The 23839-nt window shown below is 46.3% G+C and overlaps 1 protein-coding gene across 2 annotated transcripts in view; it reads right to left on the bottom strand.

The window, feature by feature from the left end:
* KIF26B (kinesin family member 26B) overlaps positions 1-23839 on the bottom strand; it is a 274759-nt gene that overhangs the window by 73262 nt on the left and 177658 nt on the right. Inside the window, exons 1-2 of one of the 2 annotated variants that reach the window (XM_087828936.1) lie at positions 21090-21236; positions 4116-4296 (exon numbers count right to left, since the gene is read on the bottom strand). In XM_087828936.1, coding sequence (XP_087685062.1) covers positions 4116-4296; positions 21090-21109 — 201 coding nt within the window. In that variant the 5' untranslated portion in view covers positions 21110-21236. Of the gene's footprint in view, positions 1-4115; positions 4297-21089; positions 21237-23839 lie in introns of those variants that run through there. The other variant, XM_087828935.1, reaches the window with a different exon arrangement.

Raw genomic sequence — 23839 nt, 5'->3', positions numbered from 1 at the left:
TGTGCAAAGCGATGGGGCTCGCTGGCCTGCGCGGGTGCATTGGGGGCATCGGGGGCATCGGGTGCATTGGGTGCATCGGGGACATCGGGTGCATTGGGTGCATCGGGTGCGTCGGAGACATCGGGTGCATTGGGTGCATCGGGGACATCGGGTGCCTTGGGTGCATCGGGTGCATTGGGTGCATCGGGGGCATTGGGTGCATCGGGGGCATCGGGGACATCGGGTGCATCGGGGGCATCGGGGGCATCACCCGCACCGCGCTCCCCTGGCCGCGCGCACCCCGCAGCACACAACCCCCCACGCACGTGCCCCGCTGCAGGTCTAAGGATGGAGGGGCCGCCGCTGAGCGAGAAGGGAACCCCGACTTTCCCATCGCAGGGGAATTCATCTCCCATCTGCTTGCAAGGAATGCAGAGGCCCCTTTACGCTCTCCCTGCGCCGTCCCTCCGGCGCAGCTTCAGGGTGAGAGAGCAGAGACCTTCCGCCTGCCGCCCCCTGCAAACAGCCCCCCCTTGGTGGGCGGGAGGCCTGGAGCTGTCCTCAGCACGACCCTGCATCTCCTCCTGAACAGGGGGACCTGTACCAGCCGCTACCACGTGCTGAATAGATAAATAAGAGCCACCTACATCAGTAACTTAAAAATCTAACTGTAACTGGATTTTTCTATCCTTTTGTTTCCCCTTCTTGTCATCAGAACCGTCCGCTGAATAAGAATCTTGGCCTCCGCTCCCACACAGTGTTGGTCAAGGGCTTAGTAACGGAAAGGCTTCTGCCCTAAAAAAATATTAATAAACCTGTAAAGGAAAAGAGTCTCTACCCAAAAGCACACGTGGTGCTTTTAGGTGTTTTGCTTTTTTTTTTGCTTTTTTGCTTTTTTCCCTATGTGATTAGTTTACACACCAAACAAGAGAAAGCTTAGAAATAAATTAAACATCGACTACACAGGATCTGGTGACATAAGCCAAGGGGGGGGGGGGCGGGGGATTATTTAGAGAATATATATTCGTATGTTTTAATAGAGTTCAAAATATGCTGCCACTGGGTTTGAAAAATAGTGCTAAATAAGAGCTAGACGACTTGAAGTAGAAGACTGAGAACAGAGACTAATGGCTCCAGCCTTTATTGCGTGAGAAAGACAATCCGGCCAGACAGGCGCGGCTACGTCTAAATTGCAAGTCAGAGGATTGCACCAAATCCCCCACCTCTGGGCCACACCGCCCACAGAAGGGAAAGCTCAGAAATGCACAGGGGGACGGGCACGGGTGGTGATGGGGACCCACCATGACGGATACCACACACGCTTCTGCCCAGACTAGGCCAAGGCGGGGACCCCAAGGAGAAGGAAACATCATTGTAGCAGAGAAGTGGTGGCTGAAGCTGAACGCCAGGCAAGCATTTCACGGGGACCTACAGTGTATGGAAATCAGGATATACCCTCCTCTTCCTCGGCAGGGCTGTGGCCCAAAGTAGCCCATCAGCTCCTTTGTAGTGTCCCCTACAGTGACACCTACTGCAGTATCTGGAACACAGTACATCTGTAGATATTCTCGGAATGAATCAACTATGGCAAGCGCTCCTCAACCTGTCCCCAGCTTAACGTCCCACAATTCCTCTTCATGTTTGCTCCGTCCGATTTTCTATGACCTTTCCAAATTCCACAGTCTGTTCTCTTGCTGCTGGCGCTCACCTCCAAGAGCTTTCCTACATCCCCAAAACATGTTTTTTGGGGGGAAAGGCTGGGTGCTGACCATTCCCTCTTTTTGATACACTCCTAGAGATGATGAAGGAATTATTATGAAGAGATTATTTCTCTGGAGAATTAGCCAACCCACAGGTGGACTGTCATCACCAATGCAATTGCACCATTACCATTCTTACCTCTAAAGGCATTTATGGGTTTATTTTGTTTTTTAGATTCTACATATAAGTGAAATCCTACGGTATTTATCTTTGTCTGTTTGACTTATTTCACTTAGCTTGATACCCTCTGGGTCCATCCATGTTGTCGCAAATGGTAAGAGTTCATTCTTTTTCATGGCTGAGTAATAGTCACGTCATAAGGTATATCAGTGTCTAAGTACTATGTTATATACCTAAAAATAATATACAATTAATACTGTACATGGCTGGAGTCATATACATAATGAGTTACACAGATCATGTGAACTGCTCTAGAAGCTTATAACCCAAGACGAAGCACTCTGACATTAAGCTGTGACACACTAACAAATGAACCTTAAGCATGGATGTTAATTAATTGCGCAAACAAATTTCACTAAGAGCAGTTACCGACTTAGGGGAAGGAACCATTTCCAAACAGATTAGAAGTATCATTTACATATAAGCCAAATCAATGAAATATAAACAGGGACTAAGCTGCTTTGATCCACTAATCATCTTTATCTATTCATTAAGAAGGTCTTTACAAGGCCACTTAGTAGTAGAGCTTCGTTATATCATTTCCGAGTTAGGCAGAATTATTTTAAGTCTGTAATTCCAACTTCTCCTTAAATCAAATTGTCCTTCATGTTGATACAGGTTGGTGAGATGTCCAAGACTAATTGGAACAATGCACTAGATTACAAGTGTTGTAAGGGCGGGATTCGGCCTCATCTGCCCATGATTGCAAGCCTAGTGCCCAGCACGGGTGCCTGACACATAGTAGGTCCTCAATAAATATTTGCTGTGTGCCAAGATCTGCTCTAGGTGCTGAGGAGAAGTGCTCAGTGCCCAGCAATGACTCTGGGTGGAGGCTGGGGGGAGCTGCCCCTGGAAACAGCAGGGAGGGGGACCCAGGGCAGGGGTGGAATGAAGTGCCCTGATCTTAATGTGTCTCCTCTTGCCTGTTCCTGCGCTTTCCCTCCCAACCATGATTCCTCAAATGGACACGTGCCCTTCTCCATAGGACGAAGGCAGCTGGTCCCAGTGTTATCATCATGGCCCCATGACACGCTTATCTCCACCCCAAATGTTTAAAGGTCAAGTGTATCTAGGGGCAGTCCAGTGAGACAGTAGAAAATAAAACGACTTCTTGGTTTGATTCAAGAGGCACCTTCCCAATGGGGTGGTGGAACTGGGCATGGGAGGAGACGGGAAAAACTGGGAAAGGAGAAAAACACCAAAGGGAGATGGGCAGAGGGCACCGGGGTGCACTCCAGAAAGGCCACCGAGTTAGGCCAAGGCCACTGAAGACCATGAACCTGGGAATATCATGTTTGGGGGTCAAGGGGAAGGCTCTTTGGTTACATATACTAAATGTAAATTAAGACATTCCAGTGATTGGAAATCCTATTTGATTTTGTCAATAATTGATGGAAATAAACAAAAGCTCAGTCTGCCTAGATCAGCAGCCACTCCCCCTTCGGCGACACCTGCAACTTTCCAACACCAAGCCTGGGCCACTCCTGCTAAGTTGGCACCGATTTAACCTGCTGGAAAGAAAAGAAATAAAACTGCCACCTCTTTCTTTAGCTTGGCTTGTTTACCGATTGAAGACCAAACCATAGTTGCTTCGCCCAGACAGTTATCAGAAGAGAGAGTGTAAAGATGACATTGAAAAACGAAGTCATCCCAAGCATAGCTGAGCAACAGCTCGAAACAGCATTCCTGTGTCTCTTTGTAAGTATTTGTCACAATTCAAACCTGCATTTCTTGGCTAGAACAGCACAACTGAAAACGCTCCCCAGAAATCCCATCAGTGGCTGGGTCCAAAAGCAGACACTGTGATTTCTCTGAAGAGGGGAAAACAATGAACGTGTCACCGTGAATTTACGAAGCATCCTTATGTCTTATTCGTGTGTCGTGTCTCCCCTTGGTCTCCTGCCTCTGCCTTCGTCTTTCGTGCCTTTTCTTTAAAGGGTTACAATCCTGTCCAACAAGGCAAAACATTTTTGTGCCAAAATCAAATAGGATGTCCAATCATTGGAATGTCTTAATTTACCATTTAGTATATGGAACCAAAGAAAATTTCACAGGACTTCCAAGTGAATTTCAGTCTGTCTCCTTCCCTCTGTCACCTCCTTTTACACAAATAAACCGGAGCCCGGATTTCCTCTTTTGCCCCAATGCAGAAGCCCGCACCCTGAGCCAGTGGTGGGGACGGCGGAGGTGCCTACCTTGCCCAGGCCGGGGGTGTCCTTCACCTTGTTGACGGCCCTCAGCAGACAGGGTGGCGCCGGGGGAGGGGAGGTCTGCAGGATGCCACTGAAGCTGGTGGCAAAGAGAGGTGGCTCGGCCACAGAAGTAGAAGGTCGATGTTTCTTCTTTTTAGAAGACAGATTTAACTTCTGGGCAGCTCTGCAAGGAAAAATGCAGAAAACGAACCATAAGGGCAAATATGGTACCATCAGATTCGCAGGTCACTTCATTTTCTCCTAAAGAGCCTCCTGGCCCTCGTCGAAGCTCAATAGATCTCTCTCCACCCTCTGAGTGCTCTGGAGCACCCCGAACTACAACAGAGCAACGTAACGAGCTACCCCATCATTTACAGACCAGAAAAAAAGCTATGAAAGTGCCCAGTTCTGCGTGCAACTGAGATTTACGAAGAATTGTTACCCACAAACACTCGGCCTAAGTGTGAATGAAACTGGGCATCTTTAGGGATAAACAGGGCCTGTTGGGTTAATCGCTGCATCACCTCCCCAGTGTGAACTGCAGTGGGGGAGCCCTTGTGAGTTATGTGGTCGCCTTGTGAGTTATGTGACACCTTGGTCACCGCGTGGCTCTTCTTCGGGCCTACCACCATCGTTACCAATATCACGCACGTTCCTAGCAAGCCTCAACTTCTGCAGAGCAGGACACAGCAAAAATAGAACCTACCTTCGTAGACTTTTCATGAAAATGAAATAAGAGCCTGTAAAGTGGTTAGCACACAGGGCGAACTTACTAGAAGGGAGTTCAAAGGTACATAATAGATAGTGGAGCCCAGGATGAATCTAGGTCTGGGCGCCTCGTGCTGTGCTGCACAATCTCTGCGCAGGTGGCAGGTCAAGCAGGTGGCTTGTAAGTGGAAGGGACATTTTGGTAAACACGATAAGCCACCAGCATGGGTCTGCTTCAGGAAATGGTGAGCCTTCTGTTACTGGAAGTTTCCAAGAGGTGGCTAAAAAACCATTTATAGGGAACATCAGGGTAAGTGAGCATGCATTTGGAAAATCAGACGATTCCAAAATCCCTTCTGAAATGACCCTGGAATTTCTATTCCATTTAGGGGAGCCTCTGTTGGCCGCAATGCAGGAGAACAGTAACGGAGGCGGCTCTTTTGAGACTACAGTTAAAACTTATTTTCTTGTATAATCACGATGTTGTACACTGAAACTAATATTGTACGTCAGCTGCAATTGAAAAATAATAAAATATTTTAACAATTATGTTCTTAAAACACACATACAAAATGAAAATATCAGGACGATTCCACAATTTAGAAATTAATAGAAGTCACATTTTATAGCCATATAATCTATGGGAACATCATATTTTAATTTCGACACCATCGTAATCAGCCGCTGGATCTCTATTTCATATACTCCAATTTCTTGGAAGTCAGCAGCTTCTGTTCTTTTTATATAGCACTTCAGTGACATGCAGATAGGAGGTTAAGGTCAGGAAATCATTCATGTGTAATTGTATTATTCAGCGACATCAAGGAGAAGCAGTCACGAGAGGATTGAGAAGGTAAAGACATTTTGGCTAGAGGTCTATTTTGTGTAATTAATGCCTTGCAGGTTCTTTGTTCATAGGGAGAAAAGCAAATGAGTGGGTTGTTTTACAAGATTTCAAACAACAAAAAATTAATCTAAAAAGCTATTATAAGCAATATTTACTTGTCTCATTCCTACCACGGATAGTATCACATTTTTCCTAAAGCTATTCGGCGCAGCATACATCTTTAAACATCCAGAAACTCCATTTAATTCTCTGTGCCTTGTTGCAAGAAAAAAAAGAGAGTTTCTCTAGCAGGATGAAATTAATATTTACCGAACACCTATAAAGAAAGTGGTGCCACGCTAAGCGTTATCAAACTATGAGGAGACGAGCAATGGTGTGAACTTGGCAAAAATGAAAACCTACTGAGCTCAATTCTTCCCTCTGGGTCCCACTCCTCTCTCTCCATAACCTTACTCATCTCACCCAGGACACAGCCACCCTAACACATCAATACGATGACACATGAATTCAGAAACCAGTTTAGAATTGAGATGACCTTCACATGGGATGGTGACTTTTTTCTGATTGTCCAGATCTAAAACTAAATGAGGTAATTATCTGGTGAATTCCACTGTTTAGGTGGGGGGAAATGTCTTAGGTCTCTATAGAGATTAGAGAATTTATGGAGATTTTCTGACTTCTAAATTTTTTTGCATTTGTGTGGTAGACTATTTGAACTTGGATTTTCAAAACTGTGACATGTTTAAATGGAAAGCCCCTCTGTCTAAGTGCATCTCATGAGAATTAAATTGGGGTCCACCAACCTTAGCATCTAGGGATTACTAAAATATTGCCCTAACGATCTTCTAAGAATTATTAGTTTCACGAAGAACAGAACTTTCCTTCGGGAACAGGCAGGAATCTCAGGCAGTACAGTCACTTTTTAAAGGATTCTCTACCCTTTTGAACATTCTGACACACTGAGTGTTGCTAACCCACGTCTTGAGAGCGTTTCATCTTTCCTGAGAGGGGTGGTCAAGTGTGGGACGCTCAGCTAGGTGGGTAAAAGGTTTATAAAAATTAAGAGGTCATTTGAGAATTGTTAAATTGGGCCCAGGCGATTGATTGGTGAGATAACAACTGAAAAACTGCTCAAGAGGAGGGCAGGGTGAGGCCCTCAGCCTGCCACATCTGCTCCACAGAAAGGGTCCTGACCCTGGGGGAGGCGTCAGTGGTAGAATCTCCACCGTCAGCAGGAAAAAGACAATCCAAGCTGCAATTTAATGTGACAATGGCTGGGGCTGCTGTGGGCCCCGATGGCCTGTGTGCCATTAGAAGGCATTTCAATGCTCTGAGGATTAAGACTATCTGATAATCAGCAATGACATGACAGATCACAGCAGCTCCTAGGAAATCTATGGGGTCAGCGACACGGGGGTAGAGAAATACAACAGATTATAAATAAGGAAGCTGTGTGACAAGAAGCAGTGGTCTCAGGCCAAGCTTCTGGACATAGTTAAGATAGCCATCTACACGTAAAAAACCAAAAAAAACACCAGTCAGGCTCCATGTTGAAATAACACCCAGTTAAAAGTCTCCTGGCTCTGCCATGAAGCATGTTCATTTTGGAAACTCCCCAAACCGGGAGTAAGAGCACCCCCCTCCTTCACCTTTCCATTCTCTAATTGGCTGTCACCGAGGTCATCTCCATGTCCCCAGAGACCGAAAGCATATGGGTCTTGGGTTTTTTTTCTGATTTTTATGTAAATAATCCATTTCATTAGTGCAGGAAAAGAATTCATGACATGACTTCAAATAAAACGTTTACTGCTAGGAGGCAAAACGCCGCTGACCACCGACCTCAAGCAATATTGCGCTAAAACTCTACAGCCAGACCCTGTTATAATTTGAAAATGGATCGATTTTTGCAACTCAATGCATAACATTAACTCATTGTGATGACTGCTCTAAATTTCCCTTTATTTTTCTCTAAAAAAGTCTGCCCATTTTTCAAGGGCCTGTACAAGTTGCCCTCACTGACTGCTGCAGGGACCACCATCCTTTCCCCCGAAGCCTCACAGCAGTTGGGCTTAGGAGTCTATATCTTGTGTTTTAACACCTAATGGTCTTTCGCTTCTGCAGGTCATCAGTGTTGCCTCCATTACTGTATTAACTCACTGAAGGTCAATGCCATGTGTCTTCTTTCTTCTGTGGCTCCCAGACCTGCCCCATGGCTGTGTGCCCGGCTGATGCCATAGCACAAGCTCACTCAGGCTTTGTCATCAGTCCTGACTTTGGATCTACTCCAGCACAAGCCAAGCCCCAAGATTAATCAGCCTGGAGTTGTAGGTCAGGCTTAGACCTTGAGGTGCTTTACTCTTTCTGAAGCATTTCCCACACAGGGTCACATCCATCCTCACTCAGTCCTGCAAGGCCAGCAGAGGTATTTGTATGGCAAACTGCAGAGTTTTTAATCGAAGGCTCAGTAGTTACCTGACTCTATCCATGGTCACAGGACTAGTGATTCTCATACTTGAGATTAGCACTCAAGCTTTCTGTCTTCTAGACCCAGGGTCTTTCCAGTACATCATGCTATTAAGCAATTTGCTAAATGAAAGCAGTTATTTTATTTTATTTGGGCAAAATAAAACCAAATGATAATCATTTGCCTAATAATGAAGACAAAAAAAACAGTTACAGATATTTATATGTGACTCAAATCAAATCATATATAAGCATTTACCAATTACTGATCTAGTTGCTTAGCAACATAGCTTCATATCACAGGGGAAAAATGTCTCAGCTGAGTGAGTTAGGTCATGCCCAGAATTAGGATGTAAAAAGCAAGTTATAAGAAAATGGTTTCTCTGTTTCAATAACCCCAACCCAGAGTGAGTCCTTGTGTGACAATAACAGTCCGACAATGGCCACCAGCACACAACACTGTTAGACCCCATCTCATGCCTCTCCCTCACCTAAGGAATGCTGAGAGCTGCTCAGAATGCAATAAATCAATGTTTATTGAAGGCACAAGAGAGCTACGTAATCCAGAGTCCATCCACATCGCTAAAGTCATCGGGCAATTGCTCTGTGTTCAAGAGTCTGCCCCTAAATTGCACAGATGAGAAGGATCCACACCACCAAACAGGATTGATAACTTGGCTTCACAGCAGCAGCTGAGATGGAAAAAAAACTGGGATGCAAAAAGCATTAACACACACACACGTCTGGAGGGGCTCCTCTAGGGTATTTTGCTTGAAGTGCGCTGATTGCAGATGCCCCAGGCAATGCCAGGTGGGGACAAATCACAGGGTGGGCACTCTGCCCTGTGCCCCTGGGACACAGCCTTGCCTGCTGTCTGACCTGGCGCCAGTGGGCATGAGCCTGGGTTTGACCACCTAGCCACAGCTGCACCCCGATTTCCTCTGCTCTTACTCCTGTTGTGCAGCCTGGGCCCTGCCCTAGGTCCAGGTCTTCCCAGACCCCCAGTCTGGCTTCCTAACCACCTGACTTCTGCCCCCAGGCCTTCTGCTCCAGCCTGGACGGATCTCGCTGGCTTTCTTCTTCATTTGCACTAAGGTCCCCGTGCATTTTTCCTGTGCTGACTGGCCTTTCTAGTCACCAATGCCTCCGGCCAGATGCTCCCTGTCTGCACATCTTTAAGGCCCTGGCCGATCTGCCCAGCACATGCCCGCTTGGTACCCAGGGAACTAAGCAGCTTAACCCCCTCCAGAGCCACGCCTTTGCCAGCTGGGCTCAATACACAAATTAACAGAGTAAGTGAGGTCTAGTCTTATTAAATGGAACTGATGAAACCATGCAACTAAAATCCAGCAATTTGTTGCCTGTAAATATAGGCAGAGAAAAAGACAATCCTAGACTAATTAAAGCCCATTTCTTGTGCCTGATTTTTCTGCCGAGAAACAACTGTCCACAATATATGCATATATAAACCTCTAGAGTTCAAGGGCGATCCAACTAAAATTAAGATTCTTGGAGGAATAAGCATATTCCAGATAATTTGATTTCAAGAACCTAATGAATCTAATGTTCTTTTCATTACATCATGCTGCCTTTTAGATGCTAACTCCAGTAGTTTCTGGTTAAGTCATTTATATATATATGCTAATGTAATGTAAAAAAACACACGAAAAAAACCCACAAAACTGCATGATCTACCATAAATGGATAGCTCATTTAAAGGCCAAGGGTGGCCACTAATTCCCTTGAAGTTCTCCTTAATATTTATCTTCCTTAGCTGTTAGGTAAAAAATTATCTTGAAAAGCGTAAGAAACTGAAAAGCAATCGTGTTGTTCACTTTTAACATCCTTCACTTACAAGAAACGGTGTTTTATTCTCACTTTCCCCACATTCTGATCATGCAAAATTACAGACTGACATGAAATTACACACTTCAAATATAAGTTGCTGCCTGAAGCGGCAAATTGCTAGCAAGGTGTGATAGCTAGAAATGGGCAGAGGAAACAAAGCCTTTAATCCCTAACTCCTTCCTCAATACCTGTAGCTCGTTCCGAGCAAAGCTAATTAATTGTCAACGCTGGGTGACGCGCTTTGAGGTTTGGGGGCTTCTTGGGTAATTAAATCTGAATATAACAGTTGATTTCGCTTGCTATAGGAAGTAATTCCTCCTTTGCCCTTTTATATCAAAATTTCTTTTTGTTTAACAAATGATACCAGAATTGAAATCTGAAGAAATAATTAAGTTGTTTCAAAGAACAGCAATTAGCATGGGGTCCCTGCATTACGGGACTAGGCACTGGACACAGCGGTGGCACAGGCCGAGGCCTAGGCCTGGCCCTGACTCTGCGGAGGGGCGGGACTGCCGGGACCGCAGGGGCCCCACTAGAGGGACAGTGGCAGGAGCTCACATCTCCTTTCCTAGCTACTCGACTGCCAGGTGACAAGGGATGGGGTCTGCGCAGATCGCTGGAAAGCGGGGCCAACACACGCTGCAGCGGGGTGCACGGGTCACGCTCATGTTCAAAAGCTCCCAAGCAGAGGAAAGGAAGCAACTGTTGTTTTCAATAAAGCAGAGAAGTGGCCTCCGCAAAGCACACAGTATAGATGAGAGATTCTTCCAGCAAAGGAACATGATAGGAAATAAAATCAATAGCAGTCACGGCCTACTGAGACTCTGTGGCCGACTTCTTTTGGGACTTTGCATCAAAGCTGCTAACAGAGACCCGTAACTCACTTGTTGTGCCTACTTGCTTATTTGGTTATTTCTGCAGATGCAGGGCGGTCGTGCTATGGGTGGCATGGGGCAGGGGCAGGACATAGGGTGGACACAGCCACCACTGACAGGACACGAACTTGAGCTCGAAGGACAGGCTCCCTCCACCCCTCCCATTGCCCTGTTGTGGTGATTCCCTCTAACGCTGTGGCTGAAGTTGTTGGGGGCTGTGCACAAGCATGTTCGTGTGTGCATGTGTGTGTGTGTGCGCAGTCTGGGGAGGGAGGGAGAAGGCAGGAAGAGTAAACAAATTAAAAATAAGAAGATAACTCAGTGGATTCCTCTCAAGCAATTCGTCTCTCTCAACTAATGTCTTTATTACATTCTTCATAGTTACTTTTTTGTCTTGTTAATAAGTATGTTTGAAACGATTAAACACTGCTATGCAGAAAGGAAATCATTTGGAGGGAAACTGTAGGCAACAGATTCATCAAAATAAAATGAAGACAGTTCAAGTTTCATGGTTAACTCTGTTAAGAAGCCTGAGCCTGTGAAACTGCACGTTTCACTAATGTTTATTTTAGAGGGTGCACTACTTTAGGGAGGTAAAATATATAGTAAGTAAAGCTGAATTTTTTATGCAGTGGCTATTCTGATTTATTAGACTCCTAAGTTAAATGAGTCCCGTATTCGCAGAATTATAAGTAGTTTTCTGACTCTGAATCCTTGGCTAAGAATAAAATTCCCAGGTATGATATTATCATGAGAAAAATAATATTTCTATGTACCAACAGAGCTCCTAGGAACAGACTGTGTGAGGAGAGGGAAGTGCCTGTTCTTAGAAGAGGGTGCCATCCAGCTGGGTCTGAATCAGTTCAGGTGCAGCTGGACAGGATGTCACTCATGTCACCTGCTCAATCAGGCTCAATCCATCATCTTCTCATGTCGGTTCTCAAGTTGACACAACAGATAGGTTTCTACGAATTGCTTGTGCTTCAAGTTTTACAAATTAAATCTTACTTCGCATTGATTTCTATGAACATTTCAGAGAACTTTTGTCTATATATTTTTTTAAGGTTATCTTTATTGTTGAAAATATTACAGATGCCCCCTTTTTACCCCATTGATCCCCTCCACCCCGCATCCACCCCACCCCCAGGCCTCCCCCAGACCAGTGTCTGTGTCCATGGGTTATGCTTATAAACATATTAAGTTTTTTAGTTAATCTCTCCCCGCCCACTCCCCCCTCCCCACCCTCCCTCTAGATCCCTCAGTCTGTTCCATGCTTCTGTGTCTCTGGATCCATTTGGTTCATCGGTTTATTTTGGTTATTAGAGTCCACACATAAGTGAGATCATGTGGTGCTTGTCTTTCTCTGACTGGCCAGCATCTTGGATCCCTCCGAGACTTTTTGTCTTTATGAACGATATTCCACTGAGAGTGGCTACACTTTTTAACATTTCTGTGCTCTCCTTCTACCCTGTCAAAGAAATTACTAACCACCACCAATGCAAAGACTCAGTCAGGGCTGCACTTAAAGATGCACAGAAGGGACCCAGCCTAATTACCAAGAAATGGGTTAGAAATAGAAAAGATTTTTCACTTTTTGTAGAGAGCCTCTGACTCCACGGACAGAAACCACTTATTTTAATGACGTAAAATCTTGGTTTAGATCTTCATTTGTCATATAAGATATAAAAATATTCAGTTTAGGTTTTCAGACTGAAGAGTCTTCAGTAGGAAGATGGCAACTGAGGCTCTATGAATGGATGCAATGGCCCCAGGAGGTGCAGAGTAGAATCTGCACCCAGAACAGATCGTCGAAAAAATATATTTTTTTGATGTGCCGCAGAATTTTAGGAATTAGCCTACGTGTGCCATGAGATGAACAAGGTTGAAAATCCCGGGTGTAGGTGGTGGCTTTTGTTTTAAAATTCCTCTAGCCCAGAGGTTCCTCAAGGCTATGCTTTGGGACTAATCAGATACACTTAAGTTTCTAAATATCTTCCAAAGCAAGCCTGTTTAAGTTGTATTAACAAGTTCTTCATCACCTTTGGGGAAGATGGGGGTTTTTTTGGTTTTTTTTCAGAAGGCTAAAACCAGCCTCTGTGCATTGCTTCTTAAAGGGCACAGCACAGCCTAACCTCCTGAGTTCCCTGGATCCACCGGGATGTCTGGCTCCCTGCCTCCCGGCCCACACTCCAAGGCAAGGCGGTGGTCAGAGCTGATGCTTAACGTCACCTGCTCCAACGGAAGCCTTGCTCGTGACAACACGGGCTTTTATTTTGAATGGTGCCTGGCACACAGTAGGTGCTCAATAAACACTTGCAGACTAAGGGAACAAACACCCAGACTTTTCTGTTTGTGGTTAAGGCTCGTTGGCTTCTTAAATGATGACGAGCCGTAAAATATTCTGCGCTATGGGGTTTTGCAGGCTCTGTTCATAAAACAAATATAATTACCATCTTCATTATGATTCTTTTTCCACATCATTATTAGTCTGCGGCCAACACTTGTTTTACCGAGCCTTCAAGGGAGGGATATTTTGAGGTTGCCTGCTGAAGCCAACATCCTCCCTGGGTTCTCCATGAGGTAAAGGCTGTGGGTTTCTGCTTTATAAGGTTAATTCCAAAAGTCAATTGGATTAGATGATCCTTTCTGCCATTCCTGACCTTTAGAGAAAAAAACAGTTGCTGCCAGACTCGCAGGGGAGGGCTCTTTCTCTCCTCCAGAGGGGGCTCAAAGTCCACATTTCCTGGGCTTTTCCCTGGGGTCGCTGGCATGGGAGACATGCCTTTAGATATGGCTTACGTTTATTGTTAACTAATGAATCTTCAATTTTTTTAAAAATCTTCAATTTTTAAAAAAATATGTATTTTTCAAGATTATATTCTCAAGGTAATTAAATCAATGTTCCTGTTCTTGAACAATATGTTCTTATTAGAGTGACAATTCAACAATTCAATTTTATCCTGCTCTGCTTTTCCCCAGAATGAAAACATAGGTTAAGCCAAAACACTTAATTGTGCCCAATTTTTTCTCTTGCTGGAGGCTCAAAGTTTCTTAAATAAAACAAATGCGGCCATTGAAGTCCGAGTTAATACAGCAAATTCTCTATTTCAGGGCACCGTCATCCATTTTGCTTGGAAATAATTTTCCACTTCTGAACTTTAATAGATTTCACTGTATTTCAAAAACGTCTTCCCATTTATATTCCTTACTACATGTATTACCTCCTTACAAAACTGTAAGCTCCTGGAGGCTACAGCCAGTAGCTCACTTACGTATTTATCCTGCATGTGGCAACATCTTTATGAACATTTGTTGAACACAAAGAATGCATAAGTGGATCCACGAATGAGTGTGTAAGAGGGTGACTGCTCCCACCAACTCTGCCCCCCGACTTCTGGCAGGTCCCAAACCCAGTATGTCTTTCTTCAAAGATTTGAAAGTCAACAAGACATGATCCCTAACGACTCCCCAGCTCTAAGATGCTTCTGCTTTTATAAGTACTGTGACACTTTAACTTGCTATTAAAAGCATCCAAAACATTATTTCACTCTTCCTTGGGGTTCTAGAAGGCTCTAGATCTTAGATTCTTAGTATCTTCTCCCACTATCATGAATTCCTTGTGTGCGCCTTAATAAAGTAACCAGTTAACAGGATGCTGGCAAGTAGATGTTCACTACAACGGTAAAAAGACCAAATTACCTGAAAGGTGCCTTAAAATCCTGCGCTTTTGCTATAGATGGTTTCCGTTTTCTTCTGAATTTTCAAGTGAAATCAAGTTCTTTGGACCCTCTATTCTGTTCTGTCTCGTCAGGCAATGATTTTAGAAATGGATACACAGATAAATGAGTTAACCATTAGCCTCAGACACCCACCCAATGCAGTCACAGAGCCAAGGTCCTACCCGCAGGTGGGGGGTCCACTCCTACACCCTTTCCCTTGCACCTGACCCAGGAGCCACTGCTGCTCAGCCGCTGTGAAAGCATGACATAATTTTGAATTTTATCTGATGCAAATGATTATTTATCATCATCAAGCCATCCTATTTGATGGGATCTATTTTACTAATCACTGCCTGTTTGGGGAATCTGAAAAAATATTTTGTTTTAATGCCCATGTGATAGGAATATAATTACATGACACCCTCGTTTCTGTGCACAAACAGAGTCATGCCAGCGTCCCTAAGATGCCCCCTTCCTATTCACCCTTCTAGGCCGAGATTGCTGCATGTGACAGCTTCCCCAGCACTCAAATGAGAACTGATTCTTTCTTTCCCATATGTTCTGATAGTATTTTGCTAATAAAGCTACCTTGTGGCTGATCACAGTGTATTCCAGTAGAACTAACGTGTCTCAGCCACTCCTCTCCGTGGTTCACTTTGAATCCCAAAGCCCTTGCAAAGTGCCTGTGCCATAGTAGATGTTCAATAAATGTTTGTGTGCCAAATACCTGCTTCCTGTCCTAATTCTGATCTGCAGGCCTTTATTTTAAAATTAGACATAGAGTAAACTGTTGATTTATTTTTTATTAAGAGCCAGATAGAGTTCTAAACAGAGATTGAATTTTGTACAGATTTCGCCACTGTGGCTGAAAGCTAAATGCTGGCAGCTACTTTTCCCGTCTCCACTTATATAGTCACATTCAAGTCTTTTCCTGTTCCAAGTGCCACACTGGAAAAATGTTGCCTACACTCAAGAATCAAAATATCGAGAGAGAAAGCCCCCTGATGGTGGGGTGAGGCGAAGGCAGTGGCCACTGAGAACAGCCAGGGATCCCTAAAGGGCAATCAGCCTGCCCCCCCGCCCCCACCCCGCTGGCTCTTAGTCCCCAGGGTCCAGGGACAGCCTGGCAACTGGAACTTTGGGTTCAGCTGACGAGTGTGTGCAAATGACAGTTTGGCTGTCAAGGAGCTTATTACCTAAGCCAGGAGCTTGCAGATTGCTGAGCTGACAGCTCAGATTTGTGGCTGCGCAGAATTCCTCAGTTCCCCCTAAGAGCGGCCAATAGGCACAGACAGGCCTTGTGGGCTCGTCACTTCACCCACATCAGCATCCCCACCCCAAGGTGCAGCAGGTGGCTCATTTGTGGCGACATCCGAGGGTCACAGCAAAGTGAAAAACGAGCCTGGGGCTGGACCCGAAGAGGTGGATTAATATTCGCACTAACGCTGCAGTGGGCTTTTCCACATATGTGCTTAGTGCTCACACACACATCCCACGGAGAGGCCCATTCACAGAGCAAGCTCAGGAACACGACCACGTGTCACCCTCCGGGCCATCTCGTGACTCGGCATCAGGACTGGCCAATGACTATTTCTGTGAAACATGCTTTTTTTTTTTCTTCCCCTGCAAAGGGCATTTTCTGAAGGAAAAACAGACCTAAAGCCAAGGAAGAGCCCGGTTCATCCAAAACCAAAATTCCCAGCATCGCCTCCAGTGAGAAGGCTCATGAAATGGAGCAAAGACCCAAACATGAGGCTGGAACCCAAACCTGGGCTTGTCTGACTCAGGATGGCACAGCCACTGTGGAAAGCACTATGGAGCTGCCTCAAAAAATTAAAAACGGAACTGCCTTATGACCCAGCGATCCCGCTTCTAGGATTTTATCCGAAGAAACCTGAAACACCAATTTGAAAGAATATATGCACCCCTCTGCTTACTGCAGCATTGACAATAGCCAAGATCTGGAAGCGCCCGAGTGCCCATCAGTAGGTGAGCGGACAGAACAGCTGTGGGACATTTACGCTGTGGAATACTACGCAGCTGTGAAGAGGGATCTCGTACCCTTTGGGACAGCATGGAGGGACCTGGAGAAAAGTATGCTGAGTGAAATAAGCCAGGCAGAGAGAGACAAGTACCATGTGATTTCACTCATGGAATCTAATGAACAAACTCAACTACCAAGCAAAACAGAGACAGACTGAGAGAGAGCGAGCAGGCAGACAGCTCTGGGGGGGGTGGGTTGAGCAAAAACATAAAAAGAAAAGAGAGAACTCATACACGTGGACAACAGTGTGGTGATCTGGGGGTGGGGGTGGGATAGAGGGGATAAATGGTGATGGAAAAAATTAAATTTAAAAAAAAGAAGTCCCGCTCTTTCCTTGAGGGGGCTGCCTCCACTGTGAAGCCCAGAAAGGAGGCAGCGTGGATTTTCCTTGCCCAGGCCGCCGTCTTGTTCTCCCCCAACCTCTGCTTTCAGACACCCGGTGTCCTCTCAGGTGGGGATGGCCAGTCACCCGCTCACACCCAGGGGCACAGTGAGGTTACAGAGCGATCCTCCCAGGGGCACTGGCTCTCACTCTTATCTCCTGTTTTGGAATAAAAAGTTTTGCCGCTCACAGGGTTTCAAACATCAGAGCCTCGGGTCCACACAAAGCTTGTCCTGCTTCCATGACAAAGAACGGCCCCGCGCCGCAGGGACAGCGCAGAAAAACAATCTTGCTCTGTTCCACTGAAGTTTATGAATCTCAGTACCTAAGAAGCCTGCTGGAATGTTGGCCCTAAACGTGCACTGCGTCTCACACAAACCGAAATGTCTCATCAAAGACTCTCACGCACACTCTGTCGTTTCATCTTCACTCGAGGCGGGTGACGGAGGCCGGGCAGAGGTGCTTCGGTCTTTGTCATTCAAGCATCCACCCAGCACATGTGTGTTGAGCCGGGCCCTGGTCTTGATACCAAATGCAGAGCTTCAAGGCAGAGGGGTCACGGCCAAGGTGATACAGCCCAGGGAGAGAGGCGGACAAGCACACTGATGCCTATGGGGGGCCACAGGCAGGCAGGTGTCACAGCATCGCAGAGGAGGGGCCCTGACCCCGGAGCAGGGGAGCAGGGAATGTTGCATAAAAGCAAAGAAAGAAAGAAGCCAAGACCAGGCAGAAAGGAGAAGATGCCGGGTTGAGGGACCAGCATGAATCTTGACGCGTGGCCCATTTAGGAAAACGGTAGTATTCCCATTTCTGGGGCATGGGGAAGGGGTGGTAATTGTCTTAAGGTCACACAGCGGTTGCTAACAGAGCTGGGACTCAACCACCTCGGTCTCGATTCCTACTCTTTCCATTCCAGCACATGTGTCCCCAGGGTCCCCATCAGCTAGGGTCTGGGGCCTCTGAGAGTGTCTGACAGGCAGGCTCACTGCTGGCAGGAGATCACGAGGACAGAGTCAGTAAGGACTCGACCAGGCACTGAGCTGAGCTCCGTGTGTGATCATTCAATTCTCAAAAAATCTCATGAGGGAAGCCTGGTATGCACTTTATTGATGCCAATAACAGGAGTTTAGAGAAGCTATGTAACGTACTGGTCAATAGCTCATATGGGCACAATACCTATTGGTTCTGCTGAATCTGGATGTTATTTAAAGCAGTTCTTCTGACTCCTAGAGGGAGACAACGAGGGAACTAGTCCAGGAGAGATGGCACCAGGAGAGCTTGCAGTGGCATTTCTCATAGGTCTGCTTTGCTTTGCGAATGCACTGAAGGTGTGTTTCTTCCCTGCAGTCTCTCCAAGGGCAGAGCTGAGAAGGTGAGATTAAGAACGGGTGTGTTGCCCTGGCCGGTGTGGCTCAGTTGGGTGGAGCATCACCCCCGTGCACCGAAAGGTTGACGGTTCGAATCCCAGTCAAGTCACATGCCTGGGTTGTGGGTCCGATCCTGTGAGGGGGTGCGCTGGAGGCAGCCGATCCATGTCTCATTCTCACTTTTGGATCCAAAGCAGTCGCTAAGGAAGATGGATACCCAGAGAGAGCTCGTGAGCGTAGCAGGGACTGGGGAGCAAAGCGAGAGAGCTGGCAGTTTAGCTGGAGCAGAAGATCAGGCCCAAACGAAAGCTCCATCCGTCTGTAAGGGGCTGATCCCTTTCGGACCGGCTCAACCATCTGGCGTTATCAGTTTGGAGCTTCTGGGTGCCTAACAGACCTTTGAAACTCCTCAGGGACCACATGTCCTTCCCTTTCACTCTCTTCTTTCTCTCACCTTGATTCCAGCGTTTTTGTTAATTGCTCAGCAGTTTTACCGATGCCAATCGGCCACCTCTCTCAAAGGCTGTTTGCAGGTATCAGCATATCTGGCCTCTTTGCTCATCCACCAGTGAAAAGCACTCTCCCCCCTCCTTGGCAGCTGATCTTGGCCTTAACAGGACACATGGGAGAGTCCTGGGGGATGAGCTGTGCTCCAGGGGACACTTCAGAGGCACAGAAAGGCATGGGCCGGGCCAGAGGAGGGAGAGCAGGAGGCGGCTGGGAACAAGGGAAGGGAGCTGCTTGCTCTGTTAACGTGAGCAGGAACTCCAAGGATTGCTTCTTATTGGCTTCTTTATATTTCTGGAAAACGCTCCCTCCTTTGCTCAAAATCCCAGAGTAGCATGCGAGCATCTCCGTCTCCACGCATCCAGGAAGCCTGCCCTCGGAATCTAAGTGCTTAACAGGGATGTACCTGCTTTCACAAACGGGAAACCAACATCCAGGACGGTGCCTGGGATCTGAGTAAGGGAGTTATTCCTTTTCTAATGTGACTTTGTGTTTTAATCATTTCCTTTGTCCTGGCATGGACAGCTTTGCGTTTCTCACTCCCCATCCCACGCCCCCAGCCCCACCTCTTCCAGATGCGCCAGTCTCACAGGATCCATACAAACAAGAAACCCAAATAAAACAGCACAAGATGGAAACCATTTTCCCCGCGATACAACCACCCACGTGATGATGCCAACATGTGTTTTGTGTCTCAGATTTCCCTTGATAACAAAGGACATATTTTAAAAGGCGTGGCCCTAGGTATAGCTGGCCAGCAGGGATCTGGAAGCGTTTGGGGATTTGGTTCGGTTTTAGGCTGGTCCCCTCGGGGGCTCAGGGCCATGGCCCTGGACGATGTTAAGGGTCGATCGGTAAAGTTAGGAACACTCCGGGTCAGGTTTGTCAGATAGGATCTCATTCAATTGCTCAGAGAACTGCTTTCATATTCAGGCATCGACTGAGCTCATTCGATTCCAAATTTGGCAGCCCTGGGGGTTGCCTTACAGCACTCCCTCTGTCCAGAGCTGGGCAGGGCTGCTGGAGAGGGGCTTCAGAGGGGTCTTTCATGAGGTTCCAAGGCTCAGAGGGAAGGATGGGGCTGGGAGACAGGCATGGGGAGGGGCAGGGGGGAGGGGCAATGGGCCTGCCTGGGGTATGGTTGTGAGGGAGCCAGAAAGGCCAAGATCACCCAAAAAAGCTCATTCCAGGGCCCTTGCTAAAAAGCCCACTCCCACATCTAAGCAAGTTTTAAGAAGCCAGACATATTCATATTAACACCAATGTATAGGCTCTAAAAGGAAAAGTTGCAACTGGTCATAAAAAATTTAAAAAATCAGCAATCTATTTTGATGTCCTTCCCTAAAAAATGTATGGCCTTAAAAGTATTCTTTAAAATACTGCTACTCTTTCGATACAAAATTAACCTCACTTAAGACTTCAAAGAAAAGGCAAATCATATTATTTCGTTTCAATTTCTAACCTTTTAGATGCTGTTCCCTTCTCCTGCGAAATAAACTGAATTTGCTCTTCGAGTTACTTGTTTTTTTTTCCTTTCCCTGAATCCTGGGGAATTTAAGAGCTCAGATGAAGCTCTAGCACAGAAAAATGGAAAACTCCGTGACTGGCATAGATGAGCTTTCAAACCTCCAGTGTCCTACACCTCTGGGGTGACCAGACATTAGATTCCACAGTGGGGAAGGACCCTGTCTCAAGAAAAGCTGAAATGGAAGAGAAATATAATCGACATTTAACATCACAAAAAAAAAAAGATCTCATTTATGTAACTATAAAGGACCTCTTCTAAAACCACAGGCTAACTTCATTTTTATGATCCTGTCCAGAGAGCACATTTGAATTCCATCTTTGATTCTAAAGAGAGCCAATGTCAAATTTTTTAGCAACTCGGAGTAAGTCTGACAATGACTGTCAATTCAAAACCTGGTTCATTTCCTTCCTGCTTTAGTCGCATCCTCGGGGGTGTTGCAGATCCTATGCCAGGAGTTTGGGTATCTCATCTCATAGAGCTGTGTATGTATTCTGCAAGTCAACTGAACAACAACAAAAAAAAGCTCATAAAATCTAGACCCTCCTCACTTCTTTGGAGTACTTTACACATTTTATTTTCACTTTTCTCAAAAAGAAATTCACTGAAAAAGTTAAAGTATGAAAAAAAGAACAAAAAAAACAACTACAACAGACCATCTAACTGTAGGAACACATATAACTGTTACTTACACCGCTTTCCAATCCATCATTGGCACATCATGGCTAAATTATCAAGTGCAGAATCCATTTCTTCCCATCTGTTAATAAATAGCTTCTCTCAAATGTCTCTTGCAGATCTGGGGCCATCTCAGGAGGAAGTAAGAAAGTGCAAAGGTGAAGGAGAAGAGGCTGGGAAATTCGAAAATCCATGGGGGTCTGGGACGGCTCAGAGCAGCCCCCGCAGGGACATTCCTGCGACTGCAGCCCGTGGCTAAACCATGGCCCCAGCCTCTCTGAGCCCCCAGCCAGCCTCGCAGCCCAGCTCAGCCCCGGCTCCCACATCGCATCTCCCTCCAGGAACACCGCATCGACGGAAGGGATCCTGCCAATCTGGGCAGATGCAAGCAGGCTTCTCCGAGGAAGCCAAGCCGCCAGTTCTCTCTCCTGTCTGCTATCTCAGAGAGAGGGAGGGGGGAGAGCAGAGGCGGGCAGGGAGGGAGGGGGAGAGAGACAGGCAGAGAGGGAGAGAGGAGAGCCCAGCCGAGACAGAAACACTTGCTAAAACTCCCATTAACCACAGTAGCTTGGGAATTTTCTGAGCACAGGAGCTGCAACACAGACTCGCCAAATCAAATGTTTAAAACCTTTCATGACACATCCATGTCCACTTTTAGTGCAGACAAAGCCCAGGGTACCAAGGTTCTGGTTGTGTGTGCAGCCCTGTAAGTAAACACTTGTAGACACACATGCAGATGTATGTCCCCACGAGAGTAATATCTACACGCATATATTTCAGGGAAGGTGTCTAGTGTCGCAGTTGACACATCTTGAAGCTATTCAGATGCTCTGAGCAATGGGAGTGCAGCTCAGACACACAGCGCCCGTGGCCTCGGATACCACCCTTGGTCATTCCTTCCCCAGCTTTGGGGGTTCCTGTTTCTTTTGCCCTGCCTCAGGAAAGAAGCCCCCCAAATGAAGAGGGTAGAGAGGTGCCGCAGGGGCTTGCAGTGACTGTCATCTCTGCACCCCATTCTCCGTTGTTTGTGACACTGCAGCCCAGGATGCTCCACAGACAGAGCCAAGGCACAGACTATGCCCAAGGGAGGGAGTGACATGAGGCAGGGACGTGAGACACACAAATAGGCTCTGCAGGTGGCGCAGGAACAGGTGGAGACATACAAGGAGGAAGAGCTAACAGGTATGCTGGAAGGGCAGCCACGGGGGTGGGAGCACAAGACCACCTCCAACCCATTCCTGACTGTCCCCTACAGCCCTCCCTCTCTACAGAAGGAATCCTCTCCAGTATATCTCCAAGGGTGGGCCCAATCTTCCACATCAGATACACCCCGTGACAGGTGTAAAGATGAGGATCCTCGGACCCTACCCCAAAGATTCTGCCTTTTCACACGCCCCACAGGTGACTCTGATGGAGACTGAAGTCTGTGAAGACCCGGGTCTTCATCCGTGTTGACTGGCTGGATGAATGAAAAATTGAATGAAATGAGAAGAGGTCCTAATGGAACACCCGTGAGAACCCAACATTTTCGGAAGGTGGACTGACAAAATAAAACTAAAATGAGTGGTTGGACTGGTGAGAGATGAACCAGGAGAGAGAGAATCGTAGAAACTAAATGAGAGTTTTGAGAAGGAATGACTTGCCACTTTCCCAACATGCCACAGTTTCCCACAGCTAATCTCAATCATTGTTATACATCCTCAAATTCTGGACACAAAGTAGGCACTCAGTAAATATGCATTAATTAAATGGCTAAATATATCACTAGAGTATTTCTTAACCTGTGTGGCTGGTACATAGATGTTTGCCCTATTGTTGGTCTTTAAACTGGGCATCTTTCAATGTTTCATATGCTATTTTGTGTGCATAATACACTTAACAAAAAATTAAAATAAGTCATAACATCTGCTCTAAAAAGTTAGTACTTCGTGGATAATGAAGAGAAACAAATCACAGAGAGCTAATCGAACGTTAATAGGACAAAAAGCACAAGAAGGAACCAGGATGAGGTGCACCCAGTGGGGTGTGCAATATTCCGGAGGTCGTTTTCGATCAATTGATGTTTCGGGGGCTCAGAAAGGCGTCACGTTTGTAATCAGCAGTGGCAAAGAGATGACCCAAACAGAGACGGGCTGCATGAAGTGGGAGCAGAGCTTGTACTAACTCTCCTGGAGAAGCATCACCAAAGTTAGCAGAGGACAAATCTCCCATTTATTTGGCTTAAAAAGTTTGGAGCAGTTATAAATTAAAAGTTAGGAATTACCCTAATAATTCAATGAACGGATGGATGGATGGATGGATGGATGGATGGATGGATGGATGGATGGATGGATGGAGTGGATGGAAGGATGGATGGAGTGGATGGAAGGATGGAAGGATGGATGGATGGATGGAGTGGAGGATGGAGTGGATGGAGGGGTGGGTGGGTGGATGGATGGACAGATGGATAGATGGACAGATGGACAGATGGGTGGTGGGCTGGATGGATGGTTAGCTGGATAGATTGAGGAATGGATGGATAGATGAGTGAATGAATAGAGGGGTGAATGGATGGAGAACTGGAGGACTAGAGGGAGGGAGGGAGGGAGGGAGGGAGGGAGGGAGGGAGGGAAGGAAGGAAGGAAGGAAGGAAGGAAGGAAGGAAGGAAGGAAGGAAGGAAGGAAGGAAGGAAGGAAGGGATGGTTAGATGGAGTGCTAGAGGAAGAGGGCCCAAAACAACCCTGGGGTTTATCACTATCTAAGGGACACTTGAAACACTGTTTT

Source organism: Miniopterus natalensis, chromosome 21, assembly GCF_054644295.1.
Source record: "Miniopterus natalensis isolate mMinNat1 chromosome 21, mMinNat1.hap1, whole genome shotgun sequence".
Classification (NCBI taxonomy): domain Eukaryota; kingdom Metazoa; phylum Chordata; class Mammalia; order Chiroptera; family Miniopteridae; genus Miniopterus; species Miniopterus natalensis.
Note: the sequence above shows the minus strand (reverse complement) of the source record. Positions and strands in the feature narration are given on the sequence as shown.